General features: G+C 46.2%; 1 protein-coding gene across 2 annotated transcripts in view; it reads left to right on the top strand.

Moving 5' to 3' along the window:
* Positions 1-23,779, top strand: part of UIMC1 (ubiquitin interaction motif containing 1) — an 814,141-nt gene that overhangs the window by 149,429 nt on the left and 640,933 nt on the right. For both annotated transcript variants that reach the window (XM_069651488.1, XM_069651487.1), the window contains exon 3: positions 3,071-3,158. In XM_069651488.1, coding sequence (XP_069507589.1) covers positions 3,071-3,158 — 88 coding nt within the window. The remainder of the gene's footprint in view (positions 1-3,070; positions 3,159-23,779) is intronic.

Raw genomic sequence — 23,779 nt, 5'->3', positions numbered from 1 at the left:
TTTTGACTCCCCCACAGCATGTACGCAACTCAAACAGAAGTTGTGGCTCTACGTTATTGATCACTCTCCTACTTCCATGGACCCCTCTCGATCCCCCTAATTACATTTCTTGGGCCATATCTCTAAATAATTATAGTTTCATAAACACAGTGGTTTTTCATCCTACTTTAAACATGGATTGTTTAGTTTCCACTCATATCAAGTGTGGCTTTGAGGTGCCCCAGACCCTTCCTAGCAGCAGTGCCCAGATTTGAGTGCCTCTGATGCCTCTCTCCTTTAATTACAGTTCTGTTCTTGTGCTCCCAGAACCATACTGTTGCTCTATGGTTTACTGCCTATATTTATTTGCCATATGCAGAGAAATGTTCCATGTTTGATAGCAGATGATTGGAAATTCCTATAACTTGCCTCCTGCCCGCCTCAGTCTTTCAGCATTAGTATTCATTTAATTCACTTGTTGGGAGCCTCTAAATGTATTAATTATGCCTGCCCAATATTTTGGATCGTGTTAGCTGGCAGCCCTGTTCTCAGTATCCAGTTATATCTTTTTAGCGACCTTTTCGGAGAAGCTCCAGATAATTGGTTTCTGACGGTTTAGCAGTAATTACAGCCATCTTTCTACATTCTGCCAAGCTATCGCAAATGAGATTGCGCGGGAACCAGCTGCACCATTCTTCCTCTCAGAATTCTCTGCTCACTAAAATAAAGAAGCTCTGACAAATATCAGGTTATGTTTTTGATCCATGTTTGTTGGGAGGTACAAGAAAAAAAATAGTCTATCCTGACTGCGTGTTTAGCAATTGAGCTGCAGTGTGTCATGTGGCTCAGCGATTTATTTTTATGGGCTCAGCCGAGATATGACCCCACATCGGACCCATATGCTATGTAGACTTACATGGCTGTAAGCAGGTTGCGATCTGGATGCCGGAGTTGGGGGAATTAGGTGGGCCTCTGCTCTTGTCTTTGTTTTTGGTAACTTTTGGTAATCCTTGTGATGAAGTCCCATGCTAGATGTGTGGCTGGTGGATGGTGGGTTGGTGTTCATGCTTGTCCCTGGGGCAGTGTATAAAGGGTGCCCCGTCTACCCCAGGGTTCAAAATTAAAACCAGCTCCTGCGTGTCGGGCATCACCCAGTAGGCAGGAGCTACCGCTGGGGAACCAGGAGCAAGTACCCCAGCGCACTGCAAAATTAACTTCCACATGAGATGCACACTGTAACGTCTTGTCCCTTATGTAAAATTTACTATGTTTACATGTGTACTAGACGTGCCCTAACTCTTCTTCATTAGCATTTTCAAATAGTTAAAGTTAATGTAACATGCATGTTTGTAGGGCTCCTGGTTTCAAGCTAAATAGGCTCTCCTCGGCTAGAAGCAGGAGTTAAATGGCTCCCAGCTCCCTTCCATTTCGAACCCTGTACCCTTACCATGCCACCCAAAGAAGGCAGGGGCATGTCACATTGCCACTGTTTAAGGGAATCGAGGATCAGCAGCCCTACAGAGCCGGTAGCTCCTGCACTCTCGGCTCCCCTTGTGCAGGTGCAGAAATCCTATATAAAGCTACATCGAGAAAGAGAGAGATCTGAAATGGGTCTGGAAATTCAAGAGTCAGTCTTTGCACAAGGCTTCCACTCTCATAAGTCAAAAACAGATGGAGTAGTGGAGCCCACCCATAGGGCAGGGCCATGGTGGGAGACCTAGAGGGAGCCCTGCTCAAGGTGAAGGGATGCGTCCAACCCAAGTCCCACATCAAAGATGTAAGCCATCCCTACGGGCAGAACTCGAAAGCCAGTCTCTATCCCAGCTACCAAAAGTGCAACGCCTGTGTCACCTTGCACCAGAAGGAGGCTGGAAGGTGGTGCCAAAGTCCCATAAAAGACTGGTCCTGTGCCCAGAAGGCTGGGGGTAAGGAGACAGGTGAGGTCCAGGAGATTGGGGAAAGGAAACCCAGGGACCTGGCGAGGAAAAGTGCCCAGAGGCTTGGCAAGAGAAAGACTGACTAGGGTTGGGAGAAGGAAAACCAAGAGGACTTGGAAGAAGATGGAGCCGAAGGGCTGGAAAGAGTTAACAGAAAAAAAGACGTGCTAAAGAAAAGAAGAGATGGAGTAAAGTGATACAGAGTTGATGGAAGAGCTGTTGAAAGAGTTGGAGGGGGGGAGAAAAAGCCAGAAGGGGGTGGTAGAAGAATGTGAAGAGGAGAAATGGAGAAAAGTAATGGCATTGAAGGAAGCGTGGATAGAGAGAAGTGTGGACAATGAGTGCAATATTGTTAAAGAGGAGGCATAAGACTTTACATTGGAGGAGAGGTGGAAGAACAGTAGTGAGGAAGAGAAGGCGGTGGACCCAAAAAAAACAAGTAGTGGCAGGAGAGGCTTGGAAGGAAGTGCAAAAGAGAAGCCAACCTAGTGCAGAGACTTTCAGGAACATGTTTGCAGGAACAATACTGAAAGCAAGACTTTGAGGGTGGGAAACTGACTTGAACAGTTGGATTAAGAACAAGGACACAGAGAAGGAGGTGGTGAGAGGCTTAGTAAGCACCTTGTGGCTCTGATCCTTGCTAGAAGGCCCACCCCTCATGATCCCACATGGTCTGCCAAAAGGCTCCAATCCAGAATGTAAACACGTGAAGGGGCTCCCCTCTTGTGGAAACCAGAAGAATGGTGTGAGAATTCTCTAATCCTTGGGATTGAGAATCCTGGAGAAGGGACACCACGAAGATCAGAGAAGAAGTGTGCAGGAACGGCTTAAACAGACCTTATTTCCATACAGGTTATTGCCTTAACCTGCCCGGAGATACCCATCCCAGAACTATATAAAACTGGGAGACATTTTCTTCCACACGCCCTTAAAGTCCCCTGAGGGACAGTTTATTTTTAAATTGTACTGAAGCATGGCCCCTGCCTGTATCATCTTCCTGACCACTTGGGTTTAGCTGAAAGTCTCCTTCATTATTTTGGTCCCAACACTGTCCTAAACAAAGCTTTTGTTAATCCCATCCATGTGCTGTGAACTTTTGTGACGATCATTGTCAACCATAGCACCCTGTATTCAGTTTTCTTTTTCACCTACAGATGCAGGAGGAAAAAAAAGAAGAGCAGAGGAAAAAAGTAAAAAAACAATCCGTCTGCAGTAAACTGGAGGCCAAGAGGAGAATTGCTCGTAAGTTTTTGTCCGTTATTTGTAAAGTTGTGGGGTAGGCTGTGAAGGAAGTGAGCAGAAATAGCTAGGGAATTGTCTAATTTAGACACAGTAGTATATTTGAATAATCTGAATGTGGAGTGTTTTGGTGGGATTGTGTTTATGAACACTGCAGTTGCAGGGTGAAAGCAGCAAACCCTGAATGTTGAGTTTTTAAATGTTGGCTAAGACTTTAGTTACGCTAGATCTTGGTATTTCTTTCCCACCTTGTTCCACACTCCTTGGATAACTACCCTTAGTAATTACAATTTTCTGCAAGAATTGCTCCTTTGCAAGTCTGATTGGACTTCGGTCTGCCTGCCAGCTGTCCCCGTCCAGCCTTATGAACTGTGAGGAATCTGAGGGTGTCCTCACTTCTTTACCCAAAATGCCCTGCTCCCAGTAGGCCTGGGAAAGGCTGCTGCTATCAGATCCTGACCCTGGGGGTGAAAATGCGAGGGAGGATCACCTGGGTGCAGAAGACTTGGGGAGTGGGGATAAGACAGCCTTGTGTGAGACACAGTATCCCCCATTTCCCTTTTAGTGAACGCAACGGTGGGTGGTCATAATTTCGAAAAAAAATGTCGGAAAAAAAAATGTCGACTTTCGTTTTTTTTAAATTATATATTTATTTTAGGGGTTCGGGAGTTAAAAAAAAAGGGAAAAATTAAAAAAAAAAATTTAAAAAAGGGGGGTTGGGGGGGGGGAACCCCCCCATTTAAAAAAAAAATGCATTGAAAAAAAAGTCGACATTTTTTTTTTCGACATTTTTTTTTCGACATTTTGACTTTCGACATTTTTGTTGTCGAAATTATCACTGTAAACCAAACGCAACATCCCCAGACCTTTTTATAGGTTACTATCAATCCCTTTCCTATTCTTTCCATAAAACATCTCCCAGTGGATATTAGGCAGGTACTGGGACGAGGAAGAGGCACACCAGAGACATAGATTCGCTCTTTGTAAATTCTAACGCACACAAACACCATTTAGGTACTGGGATGAGCAGGCCACCATTAACACAGAAGACAGACTTGAAGAAGAAACGGCAGCGGTCTAGTTGTTGGCCTCGATGTAGTGGTGCCGGGAACTTTGAAAATGGCTCAGCTGAGAAGCTCAGAGAGAAGGAAGGTATGCTCCGAAATGCATTGGCACTTTATGTCTATAACAATTATGGGATGAGTTAGCCGCGGCCTCACTAAGATTTTATTAGTGATCAACTTGGAATTTTCTTTTTGATAAACGCATATTACTTTTGGATCCGACTAAGAGATTTATTTGGATGAGTTACATTCTGTAAATACAGTGAACATTTACTAGTTGACTCTAATTTTGCAAATTGCACTGCCCTTGGTAGGGCTTATACAGAGAGCGGCTGTGGGGCCAGGTTTGTTACCTGGTCTTCTGTATATTTTTAAGCTCAGAGAGACGCCCTGGGAGAGGCACAGAAAGGTGCCCAGAGAAGTATGTGAAGGAGAGTTCCAGGGCCGAAGTTATGGTGGCAAGAAGGCACCTTCCCGAGACGTTGGAAGGTTTGGAGAGCGTGGTCCGCTGCAGCAAGCGAGAGGGGCTTGTTGCCAGTCTGAGGCAGATCTGGGGAAGTAGTGCGGCACAGAGCGTAGGTAACGGGAGCATCGGAAGGGCTCGGGTGGAGGACCGTTGAGTGCAGACTATCGGAGCACCAACGGAAGCAGCAGGGAAGCGAGGAACCAGTGGAAGAAGCCATACGGCCAAGGATACCAGCGCAAACACACCGCAAGTGGAGAAGAGTGTCCAGAAAGCAAACTGTGACAAGACTGGTGAGTCTGCCTGGGTTAAAAGGGGGCCACGGTCACGGTGGATGGGCAGCATATTGGAAAAGACTTTGAACTTCATTCTGAATTGAAGATAAGCGAATCCCAAAAGTGAAAACGTAATGAATGCTTTAAGAAACCATGAAAGCCTCCATAATTACGAGTTGAATAAGAAAGGATTGCCAAGAAATAGGCAAAAGCAAAGATTCTTATAACGAAATATAGATGCCAAAGGAACCTGGGAGAAGAGTGCCTGGTTTGATGATTAAGAACTGACAGAGTGAATATGTTTGCTAGCAGGAGAGTGTACTGGGAAGCTTATAAGGAATTTGGCAAAAGAACTGTCACAATAATTGGGTGTCCTACCAGGAGAGTGTACTGGGAAGCCTTTGTTGGTTTACAAGTTGTTGAACAAGTGAATGATGAGCAAATAAGTCATGAATCAAGCTTCAAGAGCACTTGAAAGGAGATTAATTCAAGCCTCATGGTGAAGCTGAAACTGTGGCAACATATTTATGAAACCGATGAAAGTAAGATGTGTCAGTTGTGTGACCTGTAATGGGTGGACTGTGTGGTCCGACAGGACTGTGTGGCCCGACAACTGTACCTAGACCGAATACGTCCACCTAAGAAAAAGCCACTTTGTGATTGTTTTAACTGAATAGAGGAAATCTGTGGGAACCGCAATTGAGGAACTGAACTATATGTTTTGGAACATTGACGATCCCAAGGAATCCCAAGGAATGGTGTTTTTGTGAACTCTTGAAAGACTTGAAAGCGTGGGGAAGGGAACCCCTCTTTTAGAACCTGAACAGTTTGAATCGTGGGGAAGGGAGAACCCTTTTCCATTTTAGAACTGGAAGAAGCTATGAACTTTTATTTTGAACACTTCATTTGATGCTGACATGCCTACACATTGCATACAATTAGACATGAGGGCAAGTATAGGTTTTGGACAAAGACAGATATTAGCTTTGGACTTCCTTAGCTTCAGTTAGGTGGGGAAATTCCACCTTAGTATAGGGCAAGTTAGGCCTTCTTCCAACCTTCTTTTAAATTTGGATAAAAGTTTGTAGCCCAAACTTCAGTCAGTTGTCTGTGTCTGCTTCACAATGCCTTGACCGAACAGAATAGCTTCCTTACCTTTATATCGCCATACATTTTGTTTTCTTCTGGGTGTCCGTTTCAGTCCACTGGTTTACTTGCAGATCCTTTTTAGCCATTGATGCCTTAACGGTAAGCTGTGTAGCATCTGCCCTGCGAAATATGCTGACATGGATACTCATAATCTGTGTCTCCAGTGTTTTAGTGCCTGACACCTTTGGCATGGATGTGCCTTTTGCAACAATTTTGATTTGAGCCATCGGGAACAGGCTTCATTTTGATGTTGTGGTCCAATATTGCAGTTGGCAACTCTACACCTCCTTTGGCCTTCAAAGATTTTGTTGTGAGGAAGAAACCTCTCAATGCTCACACCAGAATAAATGCAACCAACTAGGGGAAAAAGGCCCAGCACACCTCTTGCAAGGAGAGCAAGTTGAATTTCCACAAAAAGATAAAGAAGCGTAAGCAAACGACTCTGCTGCCACGGAGCGCTCTGGCAAAATCAAGACAAGCAACATGTTAAAAGGGTGCACAGCGTCATCAGTGACGTGAGTTACATAGGTTACAAATCCTAATGGCTGCTTGGGGGCTACCTGCTCCATAAGGGATGCCAGGTCATTGGACCCAGCCTCTTCCGCCCATCTTCTTCCACGCGGGCTCCTTCTAGTGCGTCATCGGACATAAAGCTACATTTAATTGCCAATGAGGAACAAGAAAACCATGCATTCTCTATCTCTAACCTAATGTGCAACTGGTTCTGCAGACATGGACGCGGAGGATCATTTCGAGGTCACTATAATTTACAAACCTTAGCTCGATCCCAGACGTGTCAGCACCCTTCCCAAGCTTTCCACCATGGTTTTTAGGTTTGTTGCTTTGCCCCTCTTGGCACCTCACAGCACAAATCATATGACTTAGTGGTGAGGGCAGCCGTCCCTGCTTTCTGAACTTTTCTGATTGATTGGTGATCTACCATTTTTATGGTTGGTGGTCTGGAACTGGCCACTACCTTGGAATGCTGGGGTCTTGAGGCAGGGGCATTCAAGAACTCCATTTTTTTTGCTGGGACTGGGAAAGGTTGCAGGCTTGTGCCCTTCTTATCATAAGATAACTTTTTGCATGATGCTCTTAGCCACCTCATGGCCTTGCCGGACACATTCCTCCTGAGTTACGAATGCTGGCAGTATGAGACAATGGAAGGTTTATGAATCTATGCGGCTCTGGCCTTTCTCACTGCTGCCCATGTTACAACCTATTCCTGTTTGCACATGCTTATTTCCTTGATCGTGGCCTGGGCCTACTGCACTGGCTGCAGCGCAGCCTACGGCCTAGATTTCAATATGGCTGCTATTTCTAAAATGGCATTTCATTCCCAATACACCCTATACCAACACATGTACTAATACGCCCATGATGCATCTTCTAGCGACACCCGTCTCCCCCGCTATAGTCTCCTCAATCATCTACAACATACTTGGAGGCCTCTGCCTCACCCAGAAGCTCTTGGGACTGGACTTGGAGACTTGGGCTTGGCTGGACTTCCATTGTCTACTTCTCCCCTTCACCTTGTCCTCTAACTGTTGCATTCTCTTGCCTTTATCCGTTGAGCATTCAACTTGCTCATTGCATTCTGTGTGCCCCATTTCAAATCATTTGTTAGCTGTGATATCAACTTATACTGCACTGCCTCCTGCATTCACTGTGTTGTGCCTCCAGTTTCAAAAATCGGATCTAGGTGTGTTTTATTCGATCAGTGAACCTCCTGCAATTCACTGGGTTGTGCGTCCATTTTTAAAAGACTTCAGATCTAGATGTGTTTTTTTTCTCCATCTGTGAACCTCCTGCATTTCACTTTGATGTGCCTCCATTTTTAAAAATCGGATTTAGGTGTGTGCTCATCCTGCATTTTCTTGAGACTGCGCTGACTGGTTACTCCCTTTGGCCACTGCTCTGGTTTGTTTTTCTGTTCCCTCACCCTCCTTGGTGCACACTGTTTCTTCACAGTACAGTTGTGTCTCCTTGTGCCCCTGCTCCCTCCTTGTTTACTTCCTCCCACATACCTCAGCTGCTCTGCCTGGTTTAAATATACCACATTCTGTGCCCCTCACTATGGCGCTTTCTATCTCTCCTATATTCTGTAACTGCTTCTATATTTCCTATCCTTATCTTCTCACTAAGTCTGGCAGGAAGAATCTCAAGAAGGACACACTGGGCTCCAACCCAGGCCAGCCTATTGCTGACACTTACATCAGTGCTTCCGCCAGAGAGACTGTCACTGACATCCTCTTTGTCGTACCTTTTCCCGACCTATGGACTCTTCATATGGTCCCTCAGCCCTCTCCTTACTCTTTATTACACCTTAATGGTGGCACCTGCTGGGAGGTCTTTCTTGCCTCATTCTTCATTGGCTTCCGGTTTCTCAGAGAATTTTGATTACGGTACTTTGTCTGGTATTTAAGTGAATTCATGGGACAGCACCAGTTTACCTGAATTCAAAAATCCAGCTGTATCGCCCACAGCGATACTTGCGTTCTATAGACCAGCACCGGTTGCAGGTCCCATTGGTTAGAACAACTACATGGGGTGAGAGACGATTTTCTGCTTTTGGCCCTTGAGATTGGAATGCGCTTCCTTTGGAGCTCTGATGCATTGACTGTCTATTTTTAGGAAACAACAAAAAAACCATCTGTTTGATAAATTGGTTCCATCTTGCTAACGTCAGCTTGAGTCAGTGTGATGCAGTAATACATGGATTAGCTTATACCTGCGCCTAGTTGCATTTTTTGCCTGGTCCCTCTGGGGTATGCACGTTTATAAATAACAAAATCAAATCAAATTCTCCACCTCCAAGGTCATCATAAATGTCTAATCTAAATGGTACCATCCTGGTACAAAGGCCTCAACCCAACCTCTTAATTTTTTATAGGCTTCTCCCTCGCCTTATCAACTTTCCCCTTTCCTCCTCACAGCCTCCCTTGCCATCTGTTTCTATGGCCACCTTGGCTCCCTTGTCGGCTATGCCCACATTGGCTACCCTGCCTCCTACTTACCTCACCACCTCTCTCACAACAGCTCCCTTGTCGCTTGCAACTGTACAGACTCTCTTGCCTACATGCACTGCTATGACAACCTCATCAGCCTCCACCTCTCTGGTGCCCTTGCCACCCACTGTCGCTGCATCTGGGACGCCCTTACCCCCTGTGGCCCTTTCTACACTGGCTACCTTGCCACATGCTACTGTCCTGGCTCCCTTGCCTACAGTCCCTTCACCTACATCCTTGTCAGCTTCTGCTCCTCTCCCCCTTCCTGCCCCTATCTCTCGGGCACTCTCGCCGCTCACTGGAGGGACCACTATCCCTTGTACCCCCCCCTCGTAAGTCTTTCAAAAAACACAATCTGCTCCACGTTGCCACGCTAAACTCTTGCTCTGCTGTCAAGCACTCCTCTGATATCTGTCACCACCTTGAACTCATGCATCTCAACGTCCTAGCCCTTACTGAGATATGGTTCAAGGACAGCTCTGTCACAGGTTTTGACACACTTCTCCCTCATGGTTATAAGATCCTCTAATGTTCCCAGGCCTAACGGGCCTGCAGGGGGGAGTAGCCCCGATCTTTCCTGAGTTAATCCCTGTTTCCATCATTCCCCCTTTGAATGCCTGGTCTGCAGTCCCTCTTTCTCTCTCTTTCTCTCTCTCTCTCTCTTTCCCTCTCTGTCTCTCCCTGTCTCTCTCTTGTCTCCTCTTGTCTCCTCTCTTACTCTGGCCACCTTCTATCGGCCTCCATGCCAGCCCACCCTCTTCCTCTCTGAATAGGCTGAACTGGCCTCTTCCTTTCTGAATGGGCTGACCTGGCCCCTTCTCTGATTTCCTCCTCCTCCCAACTCCTCCTGCTTGGGATCTTAACATCCATCTTGATTCTCCTGACTCCTCAGGGCCTTTCCGCAACCTAAGTGACTTTCTTTCTCTCTCCATCCTACCTTCTGGCCCGTCGCACACCGCTGGCCACTCCTTAGATGCTTTTATCTCCACTGACATCCCTCTCTATCCCTCTCACCACCACACACTCCTGTACTGATCATTCTCTTCTCTCTTCCCATATGAACTTCTATTCTCCTCTAGCACTGGTGCACCCTTCACTGCCTCCCGCCTTCAAGGTCATCCAACCCATGAAAAGAGTGACAGGGGCAGCCTTTGCCTCCACCTACTTTCCTCCTTACTCCTGCGGCAGACTCCCACCCTGACACAGCCCTCTCAAACCTTCACCTCTCCATCTCCAACACTCTTGACATTCTTGCCCCTGTCATGAGGGTCCGTCTGAAGCTTTCCAAAAAGTGCAACTCTTGGTACGACTCAGAGGTGGCTGCCCTTAAATGAAAGTGCTGAGAAGCGGAATGGAAATGGGGATCTTCAGGTGCACCATCTGACAAACTGACCTGCCGCCTTCTTCAAAGGCAATATAGACTCTGCATCCGCTCCAAGAAAAGAGTCTATATTAAAGCCTGCATCTCAGCGGCATCTAACAACATGGCTGAACTCTTCAAACTAGGAACTGGCCAATCCTACTGCAGCCTCTTTCTCTGCTGCACCCACCCAGGCCCTTTGCTCGGCCCTGGCTGCTCATTTCATTGCCAAAACACAGGACATCCTGTCCTATGCACCTTCGGCGGCACCCTCATCTCTTGGGCCCCCCTCCGACTAACAAACCCCTCTTATTTCCCCACTCTCCCCTGTCACACCTGAGGAGGGCTCTAGACAAGTCAGTCAATGAAAGCCTCCTCCAAACAGGTGGTCCCATGCCCTCCTAAAACCGTCAACATTGATTATCTTGCTCCAGCCTTGACTGACCTCTGCAACCTCTCCTTCAGCACCTGCAGTTTTCCCCCACTTCTCTCAAGCACTCGCTTGTTCACCCTCTGCACGAAAACCCTCTGCTGACCCTTCTATCCTGGCAACTTATCAGCCAATCTCTAACACTCCTTTCCTGGGCAAACACCTGGAGAAGTTAGCTATCTCTCAGTTTACCCTCCACACTGAATCTGTCGATTTTCTGCATGACCATTGGTCTGGCTTTAGAGCATCCAGATGTATACAAAAGGAGATGTGCTGTCCTGGCTGTAATAGTCTAAGCTAATTGCAACTTATTTAATGCAAGTAGAATCTGTTGTGTATTGCCTACCCAGTGGTGGCAATGTTTTAGCGTATCCATGGGTAGAGGTACATGAAAATAATAATGCACATGCGCTTGCCTTTTGCTACGGGGAGGTACAGCTTTTATTAAGTTGCTGCCCTCATCCACTTCAACTTTTGTTTTATGAAAATACAAATTCAATATACAAAGGTGCAATCATTCTGCACAATTGACAATCCTAAATGAATAGAAACTGTATGACGAACATAAAGCAAAATCAAACCAATTAATACATGAATATGCTCAATTCTAGAAATACACACATAAACAAAAAGTGCTTCTAATGCATACTGTTCTCATTGTTCAACATGGTATGAAAGCAAGTTTGAGCATATTTTATAACAAAAAGGAGCTAACATAACTTGTTATTCCTCTAAAATGATGACCATGGATAGGTCTAACATAGCCAGGCTAAAGGGTGACCAAAAATAATGGTCTGTACCCCTACCCATGGATACGCTAAAACATTGCCACCACTGGGTAGGCAATACACAACAGATTCTATTTGCATTAAATAAGTTGCAATTAGCTTAGACTATTACAGCCAGGACAACACCTCTCCTTTTGTATACATTTAACTATAGCCCTTTGTCCTGGGCTGTTGTTGGGCCTTCCCTCCTCTTAATATTTAGAGCATCCAGAGGCACAGGAACTGCTCTTCTGAACACCCGTGAAGACCTGCTCTCAAATCTTGACTCTAACTCTCCTTCTGTCCTCATTCTTCTGCCTTCAACACAGTAAACCGCAAGATCCTGATCTCTCGTCTCTGTGTTACTGTCATGACCCCTATCCCTGCAACAGCAGCCCCCTGACAGCAGTGAGGTTACAGCCCCCCACAGTGACTCCAATGGGCTTAAGAACCCATCAACAGCAGACATGGAGACCGTCCTGGCGCCAGACTCATTATCAAGAAAAAGGCAAGCCCACTTTGGGCCTTAATCCAACATGGAGGCCCTTCCTGCAGCTCAGTTCCATGAACTGAAGCATGCAGGCTAGTGTTTTGGGTGTGGTCGAATCTTCAGGTGTCGCTGGCTATATAAGCCACACTCGAACTGGGATTCACGCTTCGTGGTGTTCTGCACTCCTGCAGCGTAACGCTCCGTGTCCAGCTCCAGCTCATCTGCTTCTCCGGCGGCTTGAATCTGCAGCATCACCCCTGGATTCCACCGGCAACCTACAAGAACAGCATTATCAAGAAACACTTACCTGTGAGTAGCAGCTCCAACATCCATCTGCGCATCAGTCTGCGCTTGGTGGCTCACCCATCTCTGGAGCGCTCCGCGGCCTGCAAGAACAAGAACAGCATTAGCGAGGAGCAATTACCTGTGAGGAACAGCTTCTTCATCCATCCGCGCTCGGTGGTTTCACCATCTCTGGAGTGCTCTGCAACCTGCAAAGTAAAGGACAACATTAACAGCGGGTTCTAACATTGCGCTACGCTAGTCACCGAACCAACTGCATTCCGGATCATCAGCGCACTATCTCTTGCGTGAAGGAGAGAAAGGAATACAGGTTAGCAAACTGGCTCACGGTGCGCAGCGCTGCGCTTCACGCTAAACTACTTACCTCAGCATTAACCATCCGGCGCTGCGGCTCCGCAACAGCAGCAATCTCTGTGAAGGACAGAAAGAGACATTAAGAGCAAAGAAGGGAAAAAGAACACCGAAAAGCACAGGGAACGAAAAAAAGAGAGAAGTAACAAAGACTAAAAACACTCATCTGAGCACATTAAACAAGTCGGTTTCACAGCCGGACTGGACCTGACACAAGGGCACAGGACAAGTGAAGTAACTAGGCCCTCAGAACGCCCTCGGCTAACACGCGCCCTTGCACTGAGACGCAGGACGGAGAGCTTCACGCACAAGAAAATAAGGTGAGGCATAACCCTAAGGGCAGGGACTTGGTCAGTGGGAGGTGGGAACCCCCATCACAGGGTCTGTATCTAAACCCCCCCCATTCTCCTGTCATAGGACCTGTCCACCAGCCAACATACAACCAAGCAGAAAGGGGTCCAGAACAGCGCACAGCCTCCATCCAACATCGTGTGGCGTCCTCGTAGATATCAGGTGAGCGTCACAGTTAACCTTGGTATCACAGATCTGGCTCTGTTGTGGCTTGCCTCCTTCCTCTCTGACCGGATCTCTCTTCTGCCTTCGATTCGATAAACCACAACCACCTGATCTCACGTCTCTGTGATACCATGGGTATCACAGATCTGGCTCTGGCATGGCTTACCTCCTTCCTCTCTGACCGTCCTTCCCATTTGAAACTTGGGTCCTTTCTCTCCTCTATCACTCATTACTTGTGGCATCCCCCAGGGATCTAACATATCCCCTTGCTTCTTCAGTGTCTACATTGTCCCTCTGGCCCACAGGATCTCTACCTTCACTTCTAACGTTGAGTGTTATGCGGATGACACTCATCTCTCCTTCAGGCTACCCTCAGCCTCTTCCTCTTCTCCTCGTCCTCCCAACTCTTTGCGGGTGAGCTGTTTTTCCAAGCAGAGATTTGGTGGGAGATCTTTGTCCTCTTCAGGTGTCTCCCTTTGGAACAGCCTCCCTGCCTTTCTTTGCCTTGAGCGGGAACTCCTTAAGTTTCGGAAACTCCTCAAGACCTTCTTCTTCTTCTCTTCCTCTTTCTCTCTCTTTCCCAGGCTGACCTCTTCTCTCTTCTCTCCGCCCACTCCTCCATCTCTCCCCTAACTCTGTTCAGCTTTTGCTGACTGGTCGCCTGGCTCACCTCCAGAGCCTCACAGGTCCCAGGCTCCCCCGCCAATCTTTGCACTTGGCTCCGGGCCTTTGCACTATTCTCGGCACTACTGCACTTTCAGCCTCCGTTCCATGAGAGGGGTAATCTCTCTGCACTTAACCCAGGGCCCTGCTGGACTGGGCGCTCTTTTTCCGCCCTTCCCACATCCCTGCACTTCCGTCCATACACTTGCTTGACTTGAATTCACTAGGCCTAGCACGTTCTGTCTTGTCCCCCCTTTGTCTCCCCTCCCTAATCTGGTTGCACCTGAAACACTTCATTCACTTGCACTAGGAGAAATGTCGTCAGGCCTAGTATGCTAGTTACTTTTTGTTATTTCATTCGGAAACCTCAAGGCCTAAGAATGACTACTGTATTCCCTTGCTCCCTTCCCGCTTTCAAGCACTTCACTTGTGTATAAGCACTGTACAAATAAACAATTGCAATTATAATTGGGAGCCTGGGATGATCGGCCCTGCTTCCCAACATGAGTAACCATGTTTTTCTTTGTATCCCATTGACGTAGTGACTCATACTTCCTGGACAACCAACTGTTTGCACTTTGTTCCGGAGCGTTCTACTAGAGCCTTCCATACCTTACTCCAGAAGTGATTTGGAGATCCCGTCTAGGGTTAGCTCTTCTGGACATACTCTCAGGCCTCTTCAGGAAATTCTGTAAAGGCTTCTGATGCACCTGTTGGGGGCTGTCCCAACAGAGTTCCCCTAGCTACAGAGAGTCCATCTTCTGAGTTTCGAGGGTGTGCAAAACTGTTATGAAGTTAGCTACTTCCTTAGTCCGAGGCGATTCTGGGCTCCTCCTGAATCGTGTTTGCCTTTCATATCCCTCTGATGGCACAGACCCGTGCCTCAGGCATTGTTACCTGTTCTGGCCCTGTGGCAGAGGGACACCACACCCCCTTGGAGGCAAGTGTTAGGACATGGTAGCACTAGAGACCTATTAGGAACACATTATCTTGCTTGAAGTTATCCGAGAGGATGTCTCCCCTGTACAATGATGCTGTTAAGTCCTTAAGAACAATATAGTATTTTTCAGGTTCTTCCCACTAATTGCTTTAAAAGTGACAAGACCTATAATTGCTTTAACAGTCAGTAGAGATGGGGGAGGGTATTGGCTGCCCAGACCTCTGTAGGTGTTATTTGCTAGCCCAACTTCAGATTTTTAGAGAGTGGACTAAACAATGGTCTAAAAACAATAGTGGGCCTTGTCAGTGCAGCTAGTGGGTAGTACACGAAATACCTTATTTAGAATTTGAAATCACCTTGGCCACATTCAGTTTACACTAATCCGCTGACAGGGTCAGTGTTTGAGGCATGAGATGGGGTCACAGTTAAGGGGAAACCTCACCACTTTTCTTTCTCCATTTAGCCCACTCTTTGGAAATCTGGATTTTTCTCCCTACCTGTTAAACTAAAACTAAAGGAAAACACTCTAATATCAAAAGGTATCTGTCCCTCGCACATATACATAGGACAACATCACATAGGTGGTATATAGCTGTTGAAACTCAATAAAATAACGGCTGTATTCAAACATAACATTTGTAAACATGCATCCTTGTAACCAGGGTTGGATCCCCTTCCACAGGATTAATTCAGGATTTTCCAAACCAAAGTTCAAATAAAGATAGTTCTTTTCAATAGCCAACTTCTTCTCCAATTGCAACACAAAGTTCTTGTCACTTCACTTCTTTGAATTGACTTTTGGATTGTCTGATTTTCAAACAAGATTTATCACTCTTCAAAATGATTGTCAAATTTCCACCGTTCTTGCTTGATGAATCAAAAGGCTTTATCTTCACACTTCAATATTCAATATAATTTCTCTTCCTTAAAGAGCAACCACTTTCACATTTCTTCTTCATAAACAAAGGTTTTGTCAGGATGTATTTGGCACAGTTCATTATAACGCATCAGCTGTCTTGCCACTTTCTTTCTACCACAACCTTCAACCACATTGCAGTACTCCAATTGTCTTCTTCCTGGTCCATTGAGCTGCCAGGACTAACTACTAAAAGTCCCTTTCCTGGTATACTCACCTGCCAGAATAAAACTACCACTACTACAAGTACTCTGTGGGGAGGCTGATTCAACCGTTCCACACTTCAATCTTCACTGGGAAAAGTTAGATCAACAACTGTTTCATCCATCAGTCACAGCACATTGACAATGTATCTGACTCTGATTCATTTGCCCCAGGCAATGCAGATTATATTCTCCTCCTCCTTGATAATTGTTACAAGAAGGTATTCTATTGTGCATAACACATTGACAATGCCTCTCGCTCTTATTTGTTTGCCCCAGGCAAAGTAGATTATATTCCTCTCCACTTTGATAATTGTTACAAGGAGGGCTCCTATTCTCCAGCACGGGGTCTGCCATGGATTCAAATGCTCATGAATATTCCCAGTCTTCAGGCTGGGAATCCTCGGTTACCGAAAAAACAGTTGCACTTTCACTTAAAAACCGTATTATTCCTCTTAACCAATCACTCTTCTCTGAGTCATACTGCCACCATCAAGTGACATCCAGTGACAGTGCTCTCCCTAAGCCCCTCCTCTAGCAGCCATCTTCAACAGAAAAAGTTCAATTTTTAACTGTACAGATTGTGCAGCGAGAAGGGGGTCAGAGACCAGGGTGTGCTGCTGTGAAGCCATGGGTCTCGGGAGTGAAGAGTAAACGCTATGGAAAAGCAATTGATAAACCTGTAAACCTTGTGAAATCTGTGAAGAAGTGGTTGCGTGGGCCTAATTTAGTTTCTCAATGGAAGAGTAAACTCTGAATTATTATTTACGCAGACTACAATTGCTTCTAAAGAGATGTCAAGTGTTTAAACAATTGTATTTGAAGTTGGAGAGAGCAAGCATTACCCAAGCCAAGAGTATTCCACTATTGAGACTGAAAGCAGCCTTTCCCAAAGCCAGAAAGCAGTTTAAACAACACTGGGAGCCAAACAGAACTTTAACATTGCCCAGGATACAAGTGTGCAAGCATTACCTGAAGCCAAGAGAGTGACGCCAAGGCTTCTGGGTAATTATCCCGGCTAACAATTGGCAACGGTATAAAGGCAAGGATTGGGAAAGGAAAACTTGCTATTTATAAATATTTGTTGAAGCTGATGCAACCTACATTGACGACTGTGCATGGAAGATTGAAGTGTGGTCCAAAAACAATTATAGGTTGTTGTGGGCTGCAGACAGACAAGAGAGGCAAAGAGTCTGCTCCTTTGAAAAGGGATATTCAGAGGAAGAGTGCCTTGCCTATTTGAAGGTATTGAAGTACCTGAAACTGAATCTTGTCAGAACCAAAACATGTTTGAAGTTACAAAGTACTGAAGCTGTAGTAGTGTCTTTGGTTGTCAGTAGATGCAAAACTTCATTAGCACAAGTGAAGTGGAAAACTATGAGACAAAGGAGCGTGCCCTCATGGTAAACTCTTGTTGAAGTTGTTGAAGTGGAAGTAGAAGTGCTGGGAAGTCTTCCTGACAAAGGGCCTCATCAGGGGTTGGGCGGAGCAGCAAAAATGCAGCGGTAACACTATTACCATTGCATTAACGCTCTGCCCAATCCCGAGTTTGGGCGGAAAGTTGGAGGTTTACCTCCAGCATTTTGCTGGAGTTAAAACCCTCCACTTTCCACCCATTTGTCTCGCTATTACCACTGCGCTATTTGCGCCGGTGGTTATAGCGCCAATATTGCACCCTAGAGCCCTATGAACTCTTAAATGGGGAGTAACAGCATTACAACAACTTGGGATCCGTTGCTAATAGTCCCGGACAAGTTGCAGTAACATTATTTACATTGGTGCTGTCCCGGCGGATTTACAGCTGGGATACCACCATGGTCGTGATGAGACCCAAAGATACCTACTTTGATTCCTAATCTTATCAAGAGAGACATACTAAGTGTTAACCAAGAACTGTGTTTCACTAACCTTTACAGAAGCTGTATTTCTTTTGAACTGTGGCAAGTCTTCTTGGAAACGAAGTGGTGACAAAGCATCGTGGCTGGGAATAACTTTGATGCTATTTTGGGGAAGTGGAAAGTTCTTATTTTTACAAGAAGAAAAGCTTTGTTGTTGTTGGAACTTTGGTTAACATAACTTTACCTTGATATTGAAACATCAAGAACTGAATTCAGACTGTACTAGCTGCATGGATTTTCTTGTTTCTTTTTGTTGAACATTGCAGCTGAATCCTGGGGAAGGCAGTTAACCCATTACTAAGAGGTTATCAAGAAACTGTGAATATCATTGTTAATGTTATTTTGCATTATGTGTTAGTGTTTCCTTTTTAGTTTTGTTAGGCACGGAAATCTTAATCAGAGGATAGTGACTATTAACTTCACGCTAACAGCTAATGATCTGGCTGAATACTTTGCTAAACACATTTTCCAAATTATAGCCTCTCACCTGACTTTCCTCACACTCCCACCTCCTACATTCTACACTCTGCCTACTACCCCTCTACCATCATCTTCTGCTACTATCTCCCACTTTAGTCACACGAATACTAAGGAAGTCCTATCTCGACTGATGAATGTTTATTTTAAAATTTGTTTATTGGCATTTAATTATGAGTACAGAGCCACGCCGTTAATGGGTGTTTCTTCCATTGTCAAAATAACAGACTTTTCATAGATTATGCTGTATAACAATAAACAGTAACATTACTAACAACAAAATAACTTTAACTGTCTCCTTGATTGTCGTGGGGGATGAACAACGAGGTTCAAGCAGTGAGGACATCCGGGGGGGTGGGGAGGAGGGCAAGACCATATCTGGAAATACTACTAGGTCTGTGTTGGTTTCGCGTCAGGTGACGTGGTTATTTCCATGGATCGAGGGATCACCCAGGTGGGTAGTTCAAGGGGGCTTATCATCTGAGGAGTGAAATCATTTTGCCATGGTATCCTTCCATGCTGCTAAAGCCATGCTAGAGTCTTCAGTGGATCTGGTCACACTGTCTTCCCAGGCTTTCGTTTCGGCGTTCGCCCGCTTTTCCAGCTCTTTGAGCCATACTTTAAAGTTCGGTCCTGCAGGCTTTTTCATGACATGGCAATAGTTCTTTTAGCTATGGTATACATTATGTCCATCAGTTTAACTGAGTGCATGAGTCTAGCCAGTCTAGGGTAGGTTCCCAAGAGGCATTCAGACGGGGACCATCTGTATCTGGTCACACCAGCTTCCTCACATGCTTGTTTTATTCCTGCCCAAAGGTTCTGTGTCTTAGTACAGCTCCACAGCATGTGGATCATGTTTGCATCTTCAGTTCCGCACCAAGTGCAGTTCAAGAGCGAGGGTTTACTGAATGTAGCCAGTTTGCTCGGGGTTGGGTAGGTGCGATATAATACGTTCATCTGGATAAAACGGAGTCTATGGTTTCTAGAAACTTCCTTGGGGAATGCCAGTGCTCTATCCCATTCTTTGTCAGACAGTTCCTGACCCGTATCCGATTTCGTCTTGAGGTCAGCACTGTGAGGGTTGGGGGTGTCGTTTAGATGGTTATATATCTGAGACACTACTTTCCCACTCTCTCCCAGATTATACAGCAGTGTTATGAAGGGATCTGCGTCCGGTTCCTCCGGCCAAGTATCCCATTTTATTCGCGCTATTGGAATTGGCCGGCCAGAGGAATTGGCCGGGATGAATGGCGTCTATCTCCTGCAGCGCAACAAACTCTCGGAAGGTTCCCACTGCATATAAGTCACCCCAGGTATACACCCCTTTTTTCTCCCAGAGCCTAATATTACTCAGATCTACTTCCACATCACTCAACCCAGAGGGTATCGGTACTTCTGGGGAGTATGCGTGTTTTAGTTGTGTGAGCATTTTGGTCCTGTGCCATATTTTCCTACCCAGTATCGCCAGGTAGGGAGCGTTAGGTATCTGGCCTCGAGGGGCCCAAATTAATTCTTTCAGTTTTAACGGGGAGATCAAGGACTGCAGCAGGGGGGTCTCTGAGGTGGCCTCGTCAGCCAACCACCTGGAAACGAAGCCCAGCTGAGCTGCCAAGTAGTATTTTTCCAAATTGGGGAGTTGGATACCTCCTTGTTTGTATGGTAAAACCAGTGTGGACAGAGCCATCAGGTGTCTACCCTTTCCCCACAGGAATTCCCGGATTATTGTGTCAAGTAACCGGAAGAAGGGCTTGGTGATGTAAAAGTGCACATTTTGAAATCCATATAGGAACCTGCAGAGGATTATCATTTTAACAATTGAAGCCCTGCCATCACAGATAAGGGTAGCTTTGCCCAGAACCCCACAGATTTGCATAGTGCAGTTAGAGCGGCCCTCGTGTTATGTTCGTTCATCAGTTCCGGAGTGTGCATTATCTGAATCCCTAAGTATCGGAAAGAAGTGGTCTGCCATTCTACACCTACCGAGGGAAGCTCTTCCGCGCTCTTATTTTTTAGGCCAGCTAGGGGGAACAAACAAGACTTGGTTTTGCTAAATTGTATGCCTGAGACCTTAGCATAATTGTCAAGTACTTCTAACATCGTTGGCACATTGAGATGGGGGTTACTGACATATATTAGCACATCATCGGCATATAGTGAGATGATGTGATCCACTCCACCCAGCCGAATCCCTGCATCAAAAAATTGCTGCCTGAAATAGATGGCATGGGTTCCAAGCCCAGTATGTAAAGCATGGGCGAGAGCGGGCAGCCCTGCTTGGTTCCTCTGCAGATGTCTCAAGCTTCCGAGACGTACTTCCCAGATTTTAGCCGTGCCCTTGGTTTATTGTAGAGAATTTTTATCCATCTAACAAACCCCTGGCCAAAGCCAAATCCCTCCAATACTGCCACCAGCCATTCCCAATATATGGAGTCGAATGCCTTGATGGCATCTAGGGATAATAGGGCATAACTTTCCTCTAACGAGTCAGTCTGGGCTATTATGTGCTGAAGTGTATGCAAATTCATGGTTGTGTTACGGCCCGGAACAAAGCCATTTTGGTCCGTGTGCACTGTGTCTCCTATTATTCTGGACAATCTCTTTGCCAGGATTGTCGTTAATATTTTTACATCATAATTGAGCATGGCGAGCGGGCGGTAGGAGTCACACCTATCTGTGGGTTTATTGGGCTTAAGCATTGGCACCACCAGGTTCTCTCGCATGCTATCAGGTAGGGTCCCTCTTTCGTAAGCCTCGGAGAAGACTTTGTGTAGTATTGGTGTCAAGGAGGATTTATAGGTCTTGTAAAATTCTGGAGGCAAGCCGTCACTGCCTGGAGCCTTGCATGTGGCCAGAGATTTAATTGCCTCCGTTATGTCCTCACTTGTGATGTCCATATCCAAGGATTCAGACTGTGTAGGGGATAGCTTAGGCAGTCCAATCTCATCTAGCGTATCTATTATTTGTTCTTGGGGGACTCGCTCCGTATGGGAATATAATTGTGCATAAAAATGCTTGAAAGTGTCATTAATGCCCTGTTGGGTTCCATGTATCTCCCCTGCCTCATCTTGCAGTGTAGTGGTTATGTGTCTGGGGTGTTCTCTTTTGCAAAGCCAGGCCAGTAACCGACCAGTATTGTCAGCCTCCGCATGTGTTCTGTTAGTTCTGCTGATAAAATCAAATTTAGCCAACCTGCTCCATGCTTCAGTGCAGTTTTCTCTAAGAATTTTGAGGTCTTGTCTATGGGGGCTGCTTCTAGATTCATAATTTCCCTCTTGTTCTGATCTAACTCACTGCGTAGTAGTTTCCTGATGCCCCCGGCCTTAGCTATGACTTCTCCTCGTGTTACCACTTTAAGGGCATCCCATAACGTGCTTGCATGTTCCACGCTACCTGTGTTTTCAGTTATATAGTTATCTATGGAGTCCTGTAACTCATCTTTGAATATCAGGTCTTTCAAGGTCTCCACAGGCATTCTCCACATGGGGATTGGGGGTCTAGGGCCGGTATGGTTCCATTCTATCAGGAGTGGGGAATGGTCTGAAATGGTCCTCCCCAAGTATTGCGCATCTACAATTTGGGGCAAGTGTTCCGTGCTTATAAAGAAATAATCTAGTCTCGTGTGGAGATTGTGTGGGGACGAGAAATAAGAGTATCCTCTGTCTACAGGGTGTAAGGCACACCATGCATCTGCCAGGTCCAGTCCATCAGTCATAGCGTTCAGGGGCACAGTAGCCGCTGAAGGGCCTTTTGGTGGAGGCCAGGACCTATCTAGTGTTGGGTTGTGGACACAATTAAAATCTCCCCCCCATATGAAGAAACAATTCCTGTATTCTAGTATTTTGGTACCTAGCGCTTTCAGGTGACCCGGAATGTTATTGTTGGGGAAGTAAGAGTTCACAATACATATCTCCGTTTGTTCGAGGGTCCCCCATATCACCACGTATCTACCCCCTGGGTCCTTTTCCATCTTAGTTAGGTGGAATGGTGTTTGAGGACTGATCCAAGTATAAACCCCTCTTGCGTATCTGGAGTAGGAGGCTCCGAAGCCCTGTCCCCCCAGTGTTCTTTAAGTTTTCCCTCTGATTCAGCCGCGCAGTGAGTCTCTTGTAGTAGAGCTATCTCCACTTTCTTCCTGTTTAAGTAGGATTTGACTCTATTTCTGCGGAGGTATGTATCCAGGCCGCGCACATTCCATGTCATTAACCTTATTTGCGTGGCCATGGTGGTTCAGTGGTGAGTACAAGGTCCACCCGCACTTCTCGAGGGACATCTGCAATTACACTTAAGTTCCCACAGACACCCATTAGTTGCCAGTCTTCAGCCCCCGGGACTGCCCCCACCGCCCCACAACCATTTGTCCTCTTTTTGTCATCTGGAGACTTAACAACTATTTTAACTTCCATTCCAATGAGTGAATTAACCAATGAAAACTGCCCCCAGCAGTTGATTCGAACTCACAACGCTCGGGGGCTCCCGAGCCTTTTGGGCCCCTCCCGGCCTTCCGGTACGGGTGGTGTGTAGTCATTTGACCACACTGTTCCAGGTGGGGTGGGCTGTCGACGATTCAACGTTTGGGTCTTTGTGCTCCTGCCCAACTGCGATGTCAGCTCACTGCGGTGCTAAGTAGCATTTCGTAGAGGAGGCCTTGTGCGTGTGGATTTTCAGTTACCGTCTAGTGCAGTTCGGACCATCAATTTCCTTTTTCTGATTCTTCAGCGTCATCTGCAAGGTTATTGTGTTCAAGCCACATATTTGCTGCAGCCGGAGTTTCCAGGAAGATTGCCTTTCCTTTATAGAGTATTTTAAGCCTCGCTGGGTACAGTAGCATGAATTTAAGGTTGAGTTTCCGTAGTCTTGCCTTTATGGGTGTGAAGGAGTGTCTTGCACGTTGCACCGTGGGAGTATAGTCTGGGTAAATGACTATTGCTGAGTCATTGCTTTTTATCTCTCCGCCTTCCCTTGAGAACCGCAGTATCGTCTCCCTTTGGCGGAAGTTTAGAATCTTTGCAATTATTGGACGTGGATACGACCCAGGTGGTGGCTGTTTCTGAAGGGATCGGTGGGCTCGCTCCACAGAGAACCCTTGGGTGAGTTTGCCAGCTCCAATTTCTTGAAGCAGCATTGTTTCTATAAACTCAGTGGGGTTCGAGCCTTCCATGTCTTCCGGAATCCTGAGTACTCGAATATTGTTTCGGCGGGCGCGACCCTCTGCATCTTCAGAGCGGGATTCGAGTCTAGCCACTGTCGTTTCTAATTCCCGAACTTTAGCTTTCAGTTCATGTGTGGTCTCACTGGTTTCTTGTAGGGAAGTTTCCGTTTTAGTCACTCGCTCAGTCAAGTTGCAGGCATCC

The sequence above is a fragment of the Ambystoma mexicanum genome, chromosome 3p (genome assembly GCF_040938575.1).
Source record: "Ambystoma mexicanum isolate Mex_15411 chromosome 3p, UKY_AmexF1_1, whole genome shotgun sequence".
NCBI lineage: Eukaryota > Metazoa > Chordata > Amphibia > Caudata > Ambystomatidae > Ambystoma > Ambystoma mexicanum.
The sequence above is the reverse complement of the archived record's forward strand: the minus strand, read 5'-3'. Positions and strand labels throughout refer to the sequence as shown.